This window comes from Hypanus sabinus, chromosome 2 (genome assembly GCF_030144855.1).
Source record: "Hypanus sabinus isolate sHypSab1 chromosome 2, sHypSab1.hap1, whole genome shotgun sequence".
In the NCBI taxonomy this organism is placed as follows: domain Eukaryota; kingdom Metazoa; phylum Chordata; class Chondrichthyes; order Myliobatiformes; family Dasyatidae; genus Hypanus; species Hypanus sabinus.
Window position 1 is genome coordinate 111,656,982 of NC_082707.1, and position 17,219 is coordinate 111,674,200.

The 17,219-nt window shown below is 46.9% G+C and overlaps 1 protein-coding gene across 4 annotated transcripts in view; it reads left to right on the forward strand.

Moving 5' to 3' along the window:
* The first annotated feature begins 394 nt into the window (after nucleotides 1-394).
* The window catches only part of plekhd1 (pleckstrin homology domain containing, family D (with coiled-coil domains) member 1), a 260,555-nt gene continuing 243,730 nt past the window's right edge, over nucleotides 395-17,219 (forward strand). For 3 of the 4 annotated variants that reach the window (XM_059952083.1, XM_059952066.1, XM_059952076.1), the window contains exons 1-2: nucleotides 398-686; nucleotides 3,528-3,621. In XM_059952083.1, the coding sequence (XP_059808066.1) occupies nucleotides 538-686; nucleotides 3,528-3,621 (243 nt within the window). In that variant the 5' untranslated portion in view covers nucleotides 398-537. Of the gene's footprint in view, nucleotides 687-3,527; nucleotides 3,622-17,219 lie in introns of all 4 variants that reach the window. The other variant, XM_059952091.1, reaches the window with a different exon arrangement.

A 17,219-nucleotide genomic window follows, 5' to 3' on the forward strand; every position in this document is an offset into this window, starting at 1 on the left:
CATTTCGGAAATGTACTAAATGCCAGCCCTGTTACGGGTGTCCAGACTCTGCCAAACAATTAAAGATATGAAGACTGGGGTGCAGATGGCATCCTGTACGCCCCCCCCCCCGCTGTCTTGCTCTCTATACTAAAGCGGGAGGGGGAGCCCAGAAGTACACCCCAGCCCTCTACCACACACTGGCCCTCCCTCATCCTAACACCTCTCCTTCTCTCTCTCCCTCCAGTTATCCTTCATCTTTTCTTTCTCCTCATACCCAATCACCCACCCACTCTTCTCCCCTCCTCCCTCTCTTACCCTCCCTCCCTTCCACCCTTCTTTCATCCTCCCTCCCTCTATCCCTCCTCCTTCCTTCTGTTCCTCATTCCTACCTCCTTCTGTCCCTCCTCCTCTCTATACCTCGCTCCCTCCCTCCTCACTCACTCCTGCCCTCGGCTCCTCCCTCCGCCAGCCCTGCGTTGTTTGTAGGTCACACCCTGCCTCCTTCTCAGACTCGGACAGAGAGCCGGCAGCCTCTCCGCTCCGCTCCGCCAGGTGATGTTCACTTCCAAGTCCTCTCCCATCTTGCCTTCCTACTTCAGCGAGTCTTCCGAGGCAGACAAGCTGGACATCAGCACCAAGGTGCAGCTGCACGGCGTCCTGTGGAAGCGACCGTTCGGGAGGCCGTCGGCCAAATGGTCCAAAAGGTGATGTGTGGCGCGATCCCCTGCTTCCCCACCCTGTTTCTGCGTTGACGAGAGTGACAGACCCGAACCTCCGTCGGCGCTCGTTCCTGTGCTGCTCTCGGCTTCGGCTTCAGACTGGAACCTGCCGATGAGACTTCTGTAACGAAGCGAGTGGTTGTCGGTGGGCTGGGGGAGGACAGCTGTCACAGGGTGCGGGTACACACACAGCGTCTCGTGTGAAGTTCCCCCAACTTTTTTCTAACACGTAGATTATCCGGAGCCCAAGCCCCCGCCTTGAGGTAGCGCTGTGAGCCACCGTATTCGGACCGGTGGTCGATCATCTTCCCGTGATCCCAGGCTGAGCAGGTCACTGGGCTTGTGGTCTGTTTACAGCGACAGCCTTTTTGAAGATCACTGGCACCGCTCCGGTCCTGGTGGAGGTGCGGGAATTCCTGCATTCAGATCCGGCGAGCATGAATTGTGCGCGACTCGGAGGGGAGCCTGCGGGTGGTGGCGCTTTCCTTCACCTGCTGCCCCTGCCCCTGCCCCTGCCCTTCTTACAGGTGGAATCAGCCCAGGGGACATAATGGTATTTTGCAGAGTACCGTGGGGACACAGTGATATTTGTTTGTAATAATCATGGTGACCTGGTTTTAACACCCGATCTGGCCCTCAGCAATAAATTGATTCCTCTTGCCAGTTCCCCTAGTAATTTCTCTGTTTCCCCCCCCCCACCCCCCACCACCACCACCAGCACTGTCGGCACTTGCTGGCATTCACTGCAGCCTTCCGTCCTCTCTGCTCCTGAATCCAAGACTCAGAGAGTTGGCTCTGCATTCCCCTCCCCCTCCGCACTGAAATAACCAGCTTCTGTCAAAGGTCTGGTCATGCCTTCTGTTACTCCTGCTCCTCTGTACCCCAGTTCTGCAGTGAGGTGGGCTCACACACACATCCCATCTCCACCTTTGACCACCTTCTGCCACTGTCTCGATGCACGCTCCTGTGTATCTGTACAAATCTTCCTCAGCCATCCGCACTCAGCCAGGTCTTGACTGCACGTTAGTTTATTTGCCCTGTCAACGGGAGCCACGCCTTGGCTGCCCAGCCCTGAGTTTATCATCCCCCTTTTTTTCCTGTAAGAAGCATCTTAAAACTAACTTTTGAGGACACACGGGACTGCGGACACCGGAATCTGGGGCAGCGGGCAATCTGCCGGAGGGAGAGATTGATGGAGGGTCTCAACCCTAAAGCCCTGACACGCTGAGTTCCCCTGGCAGATTCTTTGTTGTTTCGTGGGTGCCACCTTTTTCTGTCCTGATTTTTCGTTGATGGCTCGTGCCATGCTTTTGTGGAACTGTATTAGTTTAGTTTTGCCATCTTAGTTTAGCAACACTTCGATCACTTTGCAATAAAATTGATATTTTATGTTCTAATTGTGGTCTTTCTTGTAAAAATTGCATCTATGTTGTCTTGTGAGTGTTGCTATGTGCCTGTGATACCGCTGCTAGCAAGTTTTCACTGCACCTGTGCAGACCTGGCTTGTGCGTGTGTTTGACTTTTATAACCAGCTTTCTGTGGTACATTCACTCCTTGCGCAGCCGGTGCCCCACTTAAAGGTGCAATATTCAGCAGGATGTGCGTCTTGTCTCTGAACAAATGTGACCGAGGACAAGGCAGTGTGGGGTGTGGCACAGAGCTGGTTAAAATGCCAGTCAGCACTTAGCAACGCCGTTTAATGCGGCAGGTGTACACAATATTAGAGAGCTGAGGCAAGGATTAGCTTATTACAGGAAATGTTTATGTTTTCACTGACTTTTAAATAGGTAACAAAATAGTTTTGGAACGGCTTAGAGGAAACAGGAATGGGCTGTTAAACCCAGGGAATTTTTCCTAACTGTTGATAACCTTGCCAAACAGAAATGTGTCAATCCAAGCCCACAGCTTACCGGTTGAACTGAACTGTGACCACTCTTTCTAAGACTCAAGGTACATTTTGTTACCAAGTATGTATGTGGTATACACCCCGAGATTCACCTTCCCCACGGGCAAACAAGAACCATGGAGCCCATCCAAAGAAAAATATCAAACTACCCCCCCACCCCACATGCAACACAAAATCACTCAAAAAGACGTGGGGAAAACACACAATTGAAAGAGTCAGTTCTGTTTCAATGAGCTTCCTCTTTATCCTCTCCAGGACCATTAGCCCTCTTGGACAGCTTTACACTGACCATTTTCACATGCTGGGGTTGGCTTAACAGCATGTGTTACATATTATGCTGGCCCAGATAGGCTGGAAAGGCAGGGTTTTGGGACCAGACGTGAGGGTCACACCGGTTCTGCTTGACGTTTACTCCGCAGTGCTGAGGCCGTGACACTGCCCCGACTGCTCCTCGCTTTGCACCTGCCAGCTGGTGGCCATTTGCCCTGCTGTGTGATGAACTGAGACTAAGGCTATGGGCTTGCTCCAGCTTCTCTGGGCTCCAGGTCTATGGACTCAATGTGGTTCAGAATGCTGCTGCTTGCTTTTATTGTTTGCATGATTTGTGTTTTTTTTTCCCTTTGTGTATCGGGTGTTGGTCTTTTTTTAACATTGGGCTCTTTCGAGTTTCTTGTTCTGTGGCTGCCTGTAAGCAGACAAATCTCAAGGTTGTATAATGTATACATACTTTGATAATGAATGTACTTTGAAACTTTGAAGATAAATTGTTTATCCTAAACCATCAAACTCCAGCTCAGATGTTATTGACTCAGGCACAATAGGACCTCGTTCGTAGTCCTATTAGAAAGCAGCTTCATTTAATTCAGCACAATTTAAAGGTATTTCAAACTCCGATTCTCAACCTCTTCCTCTTTTTCCAGGTTCTTTCTCATCAAGGACAGCTTTTTACTTTATTATGCTGAAAATGAAAGGAAGAACTTTGAGAGTAACAAATATTTCAACATTCACCCCAAGGTCAGTCACTCAATAACGGGAATCTCAAAGAGCTGTGCTTCAGCAAGAGGTCTGTGGGTCAAAGTAGCATTTATTGTCAATAGCACAAGCACATGTGCAAAAGGGATTTTCAGCAGCATCACTGACATACAGCACTACAGATGTGTCTGTTTAGCATTGTGGTGAGAGGGTGTGGAGGGTGAACATTCACCGGACCCTAGCAAATCTGCCCTACCCTTCACATGAGCATATGATGGTGTGTTTGTAAGATGGTAATTCTGGCAGTACAGCATTTGCACTGCACTCCAGCAGTGGCCTTGACTCTGTATTTACAGTCTGAAGCCAAAAGCTCTGCTGGGAGGAAGAGCACAGCCCAGTGAGTTGCAAGCAATGCCTAAGATGAAGGAACGTTCAACCTTTCTCTGCCTCAGTTTGCTCACACCTTCCCCTGAGTGCTGATCCAGTGGGATGCATGACTAAGCTTCCCATCGCAGAGGCCAGTCCCTGCGTGTGTGCTCCTGGGATGTGCCTTTGGTTTTGGGCAGCTGGTGGAGGAGTTAGGACAGGGATTGAATGCAGTGAGGTGCAGAGTTGGTCCTGCTAAATGAGGAGGTGTTACAAGTACTCCCTGGATTCAGTCATCCATTGGTCCCTTTTCTATTCAGGACAACTCTCATGAATCAGTGATGTTGGTTGACTTTCCAGAGCAGAGGGCAGATCCTACCCTGGATCTCCCTGGGTTCTGTTGTGATGTTATGGCTCTTGATGATTTAGGGTTTACCAACAGTAACCTGACCACTCTCTATGTGGGAAAGTTGCCCCATCGGTTTCTGTTATATCTTTCCTCTCTCGCCTTAAACTAATACCCTCTAGTTCTAGATTCCACAATCCCAGGAAAAAGACTATTTCTGCCACTCACAATTGTATGCATTCTATAGGGTCATCCCTCATTTCCCTACACTCCAGTGAATTAAGTTCTAACCTACTCAGTCCCTCAAGTCCCAGCAAGGTGTTCTCTACAGTCTTTCCAGCTTAAAGGCATATTTGCTATAGCAGGGTGACCAAAATTTAAAAGAATGTTGAGACAAACTGGACACTATGGTAAATTATCTATTTCTTATTTCCCCACTCTAGTAATATTATGGTCTCAAAGAATGCAGCTATGATTTAGGAGGGTGGAAGGATCAAGGAAGGAAGGATTATTCTTCTTAAGTGGGGAAAATCTAAGGGGAGTACTCTTTCAAACATGTTTTAAATTGGAGATCTAGTTGAAGTGAATTAGTGGAGAATTTGTGGCGGAGAGACTCTTATGATCATAGAAACATAGAAAACCTACAGCACAATACAGGTCCTTTGGCCCACAAAGCTGTGCCAACGTGTCCTTACCTGAGAAATCACCTAGGGTCACTCATGGCCCTTTGTTTTTCTGAGCTCCATGTACCTGTTCAGGAGTCTCTTAAAAGACTCTATTCTATCCACTTCCATCACCATCGCTGGCAGCCCGTTCCACACACTCACCACTCTTCGCATAAAAAAATTACTCCTTATGTCCCCTCTGTACCTATTTCCAAGCATCTTAAAACTGTGCCGTCTCGTGCCAGCCATTTCAGCCCTGGGAAAAGCCTCTGACTATCCACACGATCAATGCCTCTCATCATCTTGTACACCTCTATCAGGTCACAAAATCTAAAAGGAAGATGAGAAGCTTCCTAACACAGGTCTGGAATTCCCTTTGGAGGGGCAGGTGGAAGCCGGTGTTTTGGGGCATAATGACGATCCAAATGATCATAATACCTATTGTGTTTCACAAGGTAACAACTCTTGACTCCTTTGGGAAGCTGATAAAGATTCAGGCTGAGCTCGGTGAGACTTCTGTCCCGCCGTTCCGTTCGGAAAGAGGTTCACATTACCCATTGAGTCTCCCTCAGGGATTCAGCCAAACAGCTTCCAGTGCACAATCCTATTCTGGACTTCGACTACTCTCTGGGATGTGCACCTCTTTCTAACAAATGGCCATAGCTGCCTTTGCAACCAATTTGCAGACTCTGACTCTCCCTTAACTGTTTAGATGGAAGAATGCTTGTTCACAATCCTTTACTTATCTCATTGCTCTCAACCAGTTTGATCCTATTTATACATCCCTAAAAATGCACAGCCCCAGCTGATTTAGACCTACAAGTAAGATTGACCTTGCTGTGAGGTCAGTAACATGGGGGGGGGGGGGGTGATACCTTGTGTATTGCTGCTGCAAAATGCTAATTTTCCTGGCATTTATACCCTGTCTATGACAATAAGCAAGCTTGAACCAGAAGAATGGGCTAAATGGCCTCCTTGATTGTTATCAGGTATTGACTGGCATTGGGACTCTCAGCAGGTCTTTTGGTCCTCATGCTGAATTTTGACCCAAACCATTCGCAATTCCTCTTCCCCACTGAGCTCCCCTCACAGATTTTTTTTGCTATTTTTAGTGCCTTGTCAGTTTCTGTGGGAAGGAGGGGACTGTTTCACTTGATGCTAGGGTTCTATTTGTGATGGGACCAATCCCTCAGTGTGAACAAATACGCAAGGTCCTCCATCTATGACTAAGGCTCAGTTTTGTTGCTCAACCAGACCCTCAGTTCCTCCACTGTCAGTCGTCAAAAGTTTTAACTTAAACAACCTTGGAGCATCCACCAGCCAGCCTCCTGTGACATGCCCTACAAAACGTACCATTTCTTCAGTTATTAACTGTGACTAAAAATACAGTACTGACCCAAAATCTCTCTCCTGGCAAAGATGCACCATTGAGCAGTGTGCAGTGAGCTGGGCAATCTGGAAGTGTGAGGCTGCTTGGATCAGCTTCGAATGGCAGGTTTATCGGAGGCTGGCTGAGGATTCAGACTCTGTGAGGGAATCCAAAACAGAACTCGGGACAGAGAGCAGAACAGTCCAGGAACAGCCCATGATGTCTGTACCAACCAGGACGCCGATGTTAAATGGATTTCTGAACATGGTCTCCATTCCCTCTGTCTAAATGCCTCCTAAGCATTGTTATTGCACCACCCCCTTAACCCCTGCCATTCTCTGGTATGTGATATTCTTCCCCCCCACCACCAGGATAAAAAGTTTGACTGTCTACATTATCTATACCTCTTATCTTTTTGATATATTTCTATCAGATCTCCCATCGGTCGCAAACTCTCCAGAGAAAATAATTCAAGTTGTCTAAACTCCTCTTATAGCTAATATTTTATAATCTTGGTGAACCTCTTTTACAGTCATAGGGCAGAACAGCACGGATACAGACCCTTTGGCCGATGAAGTCCATACCATCCATTGTGCCCAACCATCTGCTCCCAATTTCCTGCAATCGGCCCATATCCCTCTAAGCTCATCTCATCTCTGTACCTATCCAACTGCTTCTTGAATTATACCATTGTACCTGCCTCACCCACTTCCTCTGGCAGCTTCTTCCTCTTCTGCACAACCTTTGTATTTTCCTGTAATGCATTGAGCAAAACAGCGTACAAAGCTGCAGATGTGGCCTAATTAAAGCCTTTTACAGATGCTAGGTGACTTCTAACTTTTACACTCTGTGTCCTCTGATAAAGGCAAGCATGCCATTTGCCTCTATATTCCCTGTCTACGTGTGTTGCCACTTTCTGGGAGCTATCGTTTGTACGTGGATGAGGGAGGGATGTACTTACCTGTAAAGGGTCTGTCTTGAACTCTGCAAATGTGCATGGACCAGGGGGTGCTGTGAACAGCAATGGTTGTGTGAGTGTCATTGAAACGGTTGTGTCAGGGTGTTGAGGCTACTCTGCCTTTGTGATTCAGACAGCAGCCAAACAGAGTTACAGATTTCAATTCATTTGTTTCTATTGACATTGCTCCATAACTTTCTGACATGATCAACAAGCAATCTGCTGCTGGAGGAACGCAGCAGGTTGAGCAGCATCTGCAGGGGTAAAGGACTGTTTTGAACTGAAACCTTGTACAGCAAAAAATCCTTCCTCTCCAATAGACGTTCATGTCTAGAAATCACTGGTGGGATCCTTCCATCCTCTTGAGAGATGAAAGTTGCCCCAGTTTTCTCTCTCTACACACTGCATCTGAGCATTCTTCAGCCTCCAGAGTGGGATATTATGAGGATGTTTTCCTACCTGTGATCTACCTGCCCTCACATGGCAGCCTTGTCCCATCAGACAATCACAGAGTAGCTGTGGAAGGCCCAGACTGGAGCCTTGTCCCATTAGCCAGTTTTATTTTTATTATGGAGGTACAGCATGTCTCCCAGCCCTTCGAGCCACACTGCCGAGCAACTCCAACTTAACCCATCATGGGACAAATTACAATGACCAATGTTTGTATTGTGGGAGGAAAACCCACACGGTCATGGGGAGAATGTACAGACTCCTTATAGGCAGCAGCGAGACAGTGACAGACAGGTGATTAAATCCAGGCCAAGTCATCGCAAGAAGGATATACTTAAAGGATCACATATCCAGTGGCCAGTCCCAATCTTGAAGAACAAATTCCCTGGGTCAACCATTCCTCCCCAGTTTTTAAATGCAAGAGCCAGCAAACGAAGTGGAATGGGCTCCACACTTGGAGGTTTGGCATTCTGTTGCCATATGGAGTTGCTCTCTCTTGGAAAGGGTGTACGACAGAATCAGGTTTAATATCACCAGCATATGCCGTGAAATTTGTTGACTTATTGCAAATACATGATAAATATAAAAAAACATGAATTACATTACATATATATGTATATTAAATAATTAAATTAAAAATAGTGTAAAACAGAAATAATAAAAAAAGTGTAGTGGCCATGGGTTCAATGTCCATTTAGGAATTGGATGACAGAGGGGAAGAAGCTGTTCCTGAATCGCTGAGTGTGTGCCTTCAGGCTTCTGTACCTCCTACCTGATGGTAACAGTGAGAAGAGGGCATGTTCTGGGTGGTGGGGGTCCTTAATGATGGACACTGTCTTTCTGAGGCACCACTCCTAGAAGATGTCCTGGGTACTACAGAGGCTAGTGCCCAAGATGGAGCTAATTTTACAACTTCTTGTAGCTTCTTTCTATCCTGTGCAGTAGCCCCCACCCCCCCACCCACCATGCCACATGGTGATGCAACCTGTCAGAATGCTCTCCACGGTACCTCAGGACCTTGGCTGCTCTAACTCCTGGTGGAGTGAGAGAGGGTAGTCTGTTGAACATGTTCATACGGTTCTGTTTATTATCAGAGAATGTATACAGTATAGAACCTGAAATACTTGCCTTTGCAGACATCCACCAAGCACAGAAGAACCCCAAAAGAATAAATGATGGCGCCCCAAAGCCCCTCTCCCCCATGCGAGATGCAGCAAGCATCAATGCAACAACCCCTCCCTCTCCTGGCCCATTTCAGCACCCACCAAGCAACAGCAAAGCACCCAAAGGAGAGACCGTGATCTACAGTCATCAAAAACTACAGTTTACCCGACAGCATGCCACAGGTTCTCACTCTCATTAACAAGGCAGAGAGAGATTTCACCCATTTTCACAGACTAACAGTCTGCCACAGTGAAATCCTATTGTTCCATCTCCCATGTCGGCAACACTGGCCTGGAATCGGTCATCCACAGGGCCGTAAACCAGAGGAGCCACCTTCCAAGCCGTGCCTGGAGAATGTCAGTAAACAGTCGGTCGAGAGGCTCCAGGAACAGGAACTCATCCGCCATAAAAAATACACAGCCTGAGTGCCACTTGCAGATCAGGACCTCAATAGAGCCCCCACCACCTTGAAACAGGATCAAAGAGACTTTAAAGAGATGGATTAGGCTGTTTTTCACAGTTGAGCTCAAAGAAGCAGCCATTTGGCAGCTTCTTAACCCTGCTCGCCTGGCCATTGCTGGGACCTTCCAGCCCATGAACTGGCTGGCTTCAAAGAACCACCTTGCCTTACAGTCACAGGGGAGAAGGCCATATCTGATGACCTAGGGTTCTCCACAGCCAGAAACCCGCTTTGGAAGTGTACACGCTCGGCTTACTTTGGTTGCGAAGGTCATGCGAAGTACTACATAAATATAATCTGCTTCAGGAAACTACAGCACTAATGCAATAACTTTACAAAGAGTATCGGAACAAGGCTTTTGTAATTGTTGCTTCTCTTCTTCAAGGCTAATGTGCTGGTTTCTTTCTTTGACGTTGGTAAGGAGTTTAGGGATCAGTGCCTATGCAGAGGCTCATTGCACACTCATGGACTGTTTAATCTGAAGCTTCAGATCACTCCATGACTAGACTGCACTGTACATGTTCTGTCAGTATCAGAAGGCCATGGAGCCCTGAGGATGGTGACACTAGGATAGGCAGGAGTGACTATCTGAGAGATAGGAATGAGGAGCTCCGTCACATTCTCCATTGTGTCGGAAATGTGGCGATGACTGAAATCAACAGCCATTCCCCTTGGGTAACATCCAGTCCTGTTACTATGGTCCCCGTTATGTGGCACAAAGCACAGCCTGTTCTGTATAATTAGAGTTCATGCAAGATAAAAAAGATGTCTGGTACAAAATCAGATTGAAAATTAAAAAAGAAACTGCAGGCGCTGAAAGTCGATAAGAACAGAAAATGTAGGAAATCTTCAGCAGGTCAAGAGCAAAAGCAGCATGTTATTTCTCATCTGATACGACAAGTGTTACATCTTCCTGACCTCGTTGAGGCAGTATTGAGTCCTGGATAATGTCGACAGACAGTGAGTCAGGCAGCGTCTATGAAGGAGCAGAGTCTATGTTTAAGCTCAATGACCTTCCTGATAAAAGGCTACTGAGATAGACCAAAGCAGGGTTGACCCATTTCTCACCCCATCTGCTCTGCATTTCATGTCTGACATGACACATTAGCTCTTCCACTCTCCACAGGTGTTACTTAATCAACTGAGTTTTTCCAGAAATGTTTCACATTGTTTCAAGCTTCCATCAATTGGTTTTGGCTGTGATTTTGGTTTTGATTGTTGCTTTGGTTTTGGCTATGATTTTGGTTTTGATTGTTGCTTTGGTTTTGGATTTGATTTTGGTTTTGATTGTTGCTTTGGTTTTGGATTTGATTTTGGTTTTGATTGTTGCTTTGGTTTTGGCTATGATTTTGGTTTTGATTGTTGCTTTGGTTTTGGCTATGATTTTGGTTTTGATTGTTGCTTTGGTTTTGGATTTGATTTTGGTTTTCATTGTTGCTTTGGTTTTGGCTATGATTTTGGTTTTGACTGTAGATTTGGTTTGGCCATGATTTCGGTTTTGATTATGGCTTTGGCTTGGTTGTGATTTTGGTTTTGGTTGTGGCTTTGGTTAGGCTGTGATTTTGGTTTTGATTGTTGCTTTGGTTTTGGATTTGATTTTGGTTTTGACTGTAGATTTGGTTTGGCCATGATTTCGGTTTTGATTATGGCTTTGGCTTGGTTGTGATTTTGGTTGTGATTGTGGCTTTGGTTGTGATTTTAGTTTTGATTGTGATTTTGGTTTTGATTGTGGATTTGGTTTTGGCTTTGGTTTTAGTTTGGCTTCATGATGGTGCCAAGGCCAGTGATTCTGCACATTTTTAGGGAAAAGTCTATGCTAAATTATTCCACCTAAATCGAGGTTTAATGACTGGGCTTTCTAAGTGTCATCTGTAAAATTGCAGTGTGTTTTCAAACAGACAGAATGTTTTATCTCTGTGAATGAGTTGACCAGAGCAGATGAGTGAGTCACTACATTTATTAATCAATAGCCCACAGCCCAATGACGTCTCCCTTCAGCGCAGACTGAGATTCAGCCTACAGTCTCCTGCCTCACACAGTGCTATTCAGCAAAGATGAAAGCAAAAGCATATTAACTTTTTTTTGTTTAAATGACTTTCTATAAATAGACTCATGCTGTAAATGTAGTTCAGTGCTTGTCCCCTTGTCTTTATGATGTTCCTCTCACTGATCACTGCAGATCTTATAATAGCAATATTTGATGTAGGCTTGTTGCGTGGGAATGTGCCTATTGTTATAACATGGAACAGCTCATGGATTGTAGTATAAAGCCCCTCAGCTCCAGCCTGGCACCACCTTCTCACCTGCCTCTGGCCGCTGTGGTTTCTGCTGTGTGATGTGGATCGGGGGACTATAAAAATAACAAAGCTGTTACTAAATCCAGAGTCATGGCAGACCATGGACACTGGAATCTGGAGCAACACACAGGACACCGGAAAAGCTTAATGGCCCAGGCAGCCTCTTTCGAGGAGTAATTGCAGTTGATGTTTTGGGTCATCTAGACTGAGATGGAGGGTCTTAAACTGGCCATTTCCCTCTGCAGATGCTCCATTACCTATTGACCATCGCCAGCATCTTGTGTGTTGCTCACTGTGAAATCCAGATTACATCCTGACCCGGAGAATGGGAAAGGTTTGAGCTTGCTGACACAAGTAGAGGTTGAGCAAGAAGTTGAAGGGTTTCAGGAGAGTTTGGATAAACTCAGGGGAGTTGTAGTGTAACATGGCATAGAACCAGCCCTCCAGCTGTTGTCCATGCTGGAAATCGCTAGGACAGGATAAGGAGTGTGATAGAGGCAAAGGGCTGAATGGCCTGTTTCTTTTGTGAAGCCCATCTCCCCCAGGGATGCAACATTCTGGATCACACAGAAAAGCTGATTGCTGGGGGGGGGGGAAGGGGTGAGGTGCCAGAGAGTTGCAAGGAACAACGGGGGGGGGGGGGGGGTAGTCAGGAGGTACAACCTGAGGCGCTTGTGAGTTTGGAGTGGTGAGTTGGGAATAACACTAGGGAATTAGGGAAGAGAACCAAGAAACAGGGGGTGACATTAGGAGCAGGGAGTCTCATCAGCATTGTGACAGCAGCCTTGTAGTGAAGTGGAAACAGGAAACAACACTGGGGAGTAGGGAGTCACATAGGGAGCAGCGACCAGTGGCAGGAAGTGGCAAGAAGCACTAGGCATTTGGGAGCAAAGAGGAGAACCTGGAAGCGGAAATGAGGAATTTAGGAGTAGAGTATCACAGAGTAACACCAAGGAATAGTAACAAAGCTCAGAGTATCACAGAGTAACACTAAGGAATAGTAACAAAGCATGAGTATCACAGAGTAACACCAAGGAACAGTAACAAAGCACAGAGTATCACAGAGTAACACCAAGGAATAGTAACAAAGCTCAGAGTATCACAGAGTAACACCAAGGAATAGTAACAAAGCTCAGAGTATCACAGAGTAACACCAAGGAATAGTAACAAAGAACAGAGTATCACAGAGTAACACCAAGGAATAGTAACAAAGCTCAGAGTATCACAGAGTAACACTAGAGGGCAAGAGTATCACAGAGTAACACCAAGGAATAGTAACAAAGCACAGAGTATACAGAGTAACAGAGCAAGGCATTTGATAAGGTTCCCCATGCAAGGCTTATTGAGAAAGTAAGGAGGCATGGGATCCAAGGGGACATTGCTTTGTGGATCCAGAATAGGCTTGCTCGCAGAAGGCAAAGAGTGGTTGTAGACGGGTTACATACTGCATGGAGGTTGGTCACCAGTGGGGTGCCTCAGGGATCTGTTCTGGAACCCTTACTCTTTGTGATGTTTATAATTGACCTGGATGAGGAAGTAAAGGGATGGGTTAGTAAGTTTGCTGATGACACAAAGGTTGGGGGTGTTGTGGATAGTGTGGAGGGCTGTCAGAGGTTACAGTGGGACATTGTTGGGATGCAAAACTGGGTTGAGAAGTGGCAGATGGAGTTCAACCCAGATAAGTGTGAAGTGGTTCATTTTGGTAGGTCAAATTTGATGGCAGAATATTGTATTTATGGTAAGCTTGGCAGTTTGGAGGATCAGAGGGATCTTGGGGTCTGAGTCCATAGGACGCTCAAAGCAGCTGCATAGGTTGACTCTGAGGTTAAGAAGGCATACAGAGTATTGGCCTTCATCAATCGTGGAATTGAATTTAGGAGCCGAGAGGAAATTTTGCAGCTATACAGGACCCTGGTCAGACCCCACTTGGAGTACTGTGCTCAGTACTGGTCATCTCACTACAGGAAGGACATGGAAGCCATAGAAAGGGTGCAGAGATTTACAAGGATGTTGCCTGGATTGGGGAGCAAGCCTTATGAGAATAGGTTGAGTGAACTGGACCTTTTTCCCTTGGAGCGATGGAGGATGAGAGGTGACCTGACAGAGGTGTACGAGATAATGAGAGGCATTCATCATGTGGACAGTCAGAGGCTTTTTCCAGGGCTGAAATGGTTGCCACAAGAGGACATAGGTTTAAGGTGCTAGGAAGTAGGTACAAGAGGAAATGTCAGGGGTAAGTTTTTTACTCAGAGAGTGGTGAGTGTGTGGGCTGCCGGCAACAGTGGTGGAGGCAAACGTGATAGGGTCTTTTAAGAGACTTGGATAGGTACATGGAGCTTAGAAACATAGAGGGCTTTGGGCAAACCTAGTAATTTCTAGGGTAGGGACATGTTCAGCACAACTTTGTGGACCGAAGGGCCTGTATTCAGCTGTAGGTTTTCTATGTTTCTATGTTTACAGAGTAACACCAAGGAGTAGTAACAAAGAACAGGCAGCTCTCAGAACATTGAGAGTAGTGGAGGGGGCAGGTTTGAGAGGGCAGCAGGCAGTAAGAAGAAGGGAGATGAGAGTCACACTGAAGAGAAGAGAGGGGCTGAGGAGTAGAGAGATGAGAGTTCAGGCAGGAAGGAGGAGGGAGGAGAAAAGACAATTGTGCATAGAAGTAAGGTGTGAGAGTCAGGGGGTGAATCGGGGTATCAGGGATCAGGAGACACGAGACTGGGAGTAAGGGGTGAGAGTCAGGGGCTGACTCGGGGTAACAGGGATCAGGAGACACAAGAGACTGGGTGAAAGTCAGGGGGTGACACGGGGTAACAGGGATCAGGAGACACAAGAGACTGGGAGTAAGGGGTGAGAGTCAGGGGCTGACTCGGGGTAACAGGGATCAGGAGACACAAGAGACTGGGAGTAAGGGGTGAGAGTCAGGGGCTGACTCGGGGTAACAGGGATCAGGAGACACAAGAGACTGGGAGTAAGGGGTGAGAGTCAGGGGCTGACTCGGGGTAACAGGGATCAGGAGACACAAGAGACTGGGTGAGAGTCAGGGGCTGACACGGGGTAACAGGGATCAGGAGACACAAGAGACTGGGAGTAAGGGGTGAGAGTCAGGGGCTGACTCGGGGTAACAGGGATCAGGAGACACAAGAGACTGGGAGTAAGGGGTGAGAGTCAGGGGCTGACTCGGGGTAACAGGGATCAGGAGACACAAGAGACTGGGAGTAAGGGGTGAGAGTCAGGGGCTGACTCGGGGTAACAGGGATCAGGAGACACAAGAGACTGGGAGTAAGGGGTGAGAGTCAGGGGCTGACTCGGGGTAACAGGGATCAGGAGACACAAGAGACTGGGTGAGAGTCAGGGGCTGACTCGGGGTAACAGGGATCAGGAGACACAAGAGACTGGGAGTAAGGGGTGAGAGTCAGGGGCTGACTCAGGGTAACAGGGATCAGGAGACACAAGAGACTGGGAGTAAGGGGTGAGAGTCAGGGGCTGACTCGGGGTAACAGGGATCAGGAGACACAAGAGACTGGGAGTAAGGGGTGAGAGTCAGGGGCTGACTCGGGGTAACAGCGATCAGGAGACACAAGAGACTGGGAGTAAGGGGTGAGAGTCAGGGGCTGACTTGGGGTAACAGGGATCAGGAGACACAAGAGACTGGGAGTAAGGGGTGAGAGTCAGGGGGTGAATCGGGGTATCAGGGATCAGGAGACACAAGAGACTGGAAGTAAGGGGTGAGAGTCAGGGGCTGACTCGGGGTAACAGGGATCAGGAGACACAAGAGACTGGCAGATGCTGGCACCTGGAGCAAAAATCAAACTGCTGGAGGAAGTCTGTAGGTCAGGTGGAATCTGTGGAGGGAAACGGACAGTCACTGTTTGGAGTTGAGACACTTCATCTGGATGCAAGACCATTGACCAAGAAGTAGAGAGTGCCAAAAGGAAGCAACAATGAGGGCTAGCATGGTGTGGGAGAGGGAGAGGAGTCGGTGTTGGATGATAGGGGATAGAGAGTTAGGAAATGGAGCTGGTATCAGCTTTAGGGAGAAGGATTACTACATAGACAGGGTTTGAAGCTCAGAGGGTGAGCAGCAATTTAATACGTCTAAAAGAGATAAGAACAATGGCAAAAAGCATGGAATATAGAAGAGTACAGCTCAGGAACAGGCCCATCAGCCCATGACGTTGTGCCAAACCAATTCAATTGCTAATCAAATCAAATTGCTAAACTAATCCCTTCTGCCTACACAATCTCCCTATCTTTCCATTTCCCTCACACTCATCTGCCTATCTAAACATCTCTTAAAAAGTTTCTGATGCTTCTGCCTTTAATGCCACTGCAGGCAGGACATTACCCACACCTGCAACTCTCTGTGTAAAAAATACAACTTGCCCTTCACAACTGCTTTGAAATTACCCTCCTCAGCTTACATGCATTGCCCCCTGTATAAGATCTTGGAAAAAGATACTCTGTACATCTACTCCATCTCTGTCTCTCGTAAACATTTAAACCTCTATCAGATCTCCCCTCAGCCTCCACGGCTCCAGAAAAAACAACTCAAGTTTGTTCAACCTCTTGTTGATGCCCCCTAATCCAGGCAACATCTGGATGTAGCAGGTCAATACAGTATACTTTCCACACAACACATTAATAGAAGTTTGTCAAAGTTTTAGATGTCATACTGAAACTTCACAAATTCCTAAGGAAGTAATGACACTGCTGTGGTTTCTTCATAATTGTATTTACGTACTGGGCCCAGGACATGTCCTCTGAAATAATAACACTGAGGAATTTAAAGTTATTGAGTCTCCATCTCTAATCCCCCAATGAGGACTGGCTCATGGACCTCTGGATTCCTTCTCCTGAAGTCAATAATCAGCCTCTTAGTCTTGCTGACCTTGAATGAGAGGTGGTTGTTATGACACCACTCAGCCAGATTTTCAACCTTTCTCCTATATGCTAATTCATTGCCACCTTTGATTTGGCCTACAACAGTGGTGTCATCAGCAAATTTAAAATGGCATTGGAGCTGTGCTTGGCCTCGCAGTATTAAATGTAAAGTGAGTAAACAGGGGGCTAAGCTCAAAGCCTTGTGGTGATGGAGATTGTGGAGGAGATGTTTTTGCCATTCAAGCTGACTGGGGTCTGCAAGTGAGGAAATTGAGGATCCAATTGCACAAGGAGGTATTGAGGCTAAGGACTTGAAGCTTATTGATTATTTTTGAGGGGATGTTGGTATTGAATGTCAAGCTGCAGTCGATAAAGAAAACCCTGACCTTTGCATCTTCATTGCCCGGGTGTTTCACAGTTGAGTGAAGAACCAATGAGATGGCATCTCAACCGATTGGCAAAGTGGGGCAGATCCAAATTGCTTCTCAGGCTGGAGTTTCATTACCAACCTCTCAAAACACTGTGATGTAATTGCATCTGGACGATAGTCAGTGAGACAGGTTACTACCTTCTCCTTAGGCACCGGTATAATAGAAGCCTGCTTGAAGCAGGTGGGTATCTCAGACGACCGAAGCAAGAGGTTAAAGATCCCTGTGAACACTCCAGACAGTAGGTCTTTGG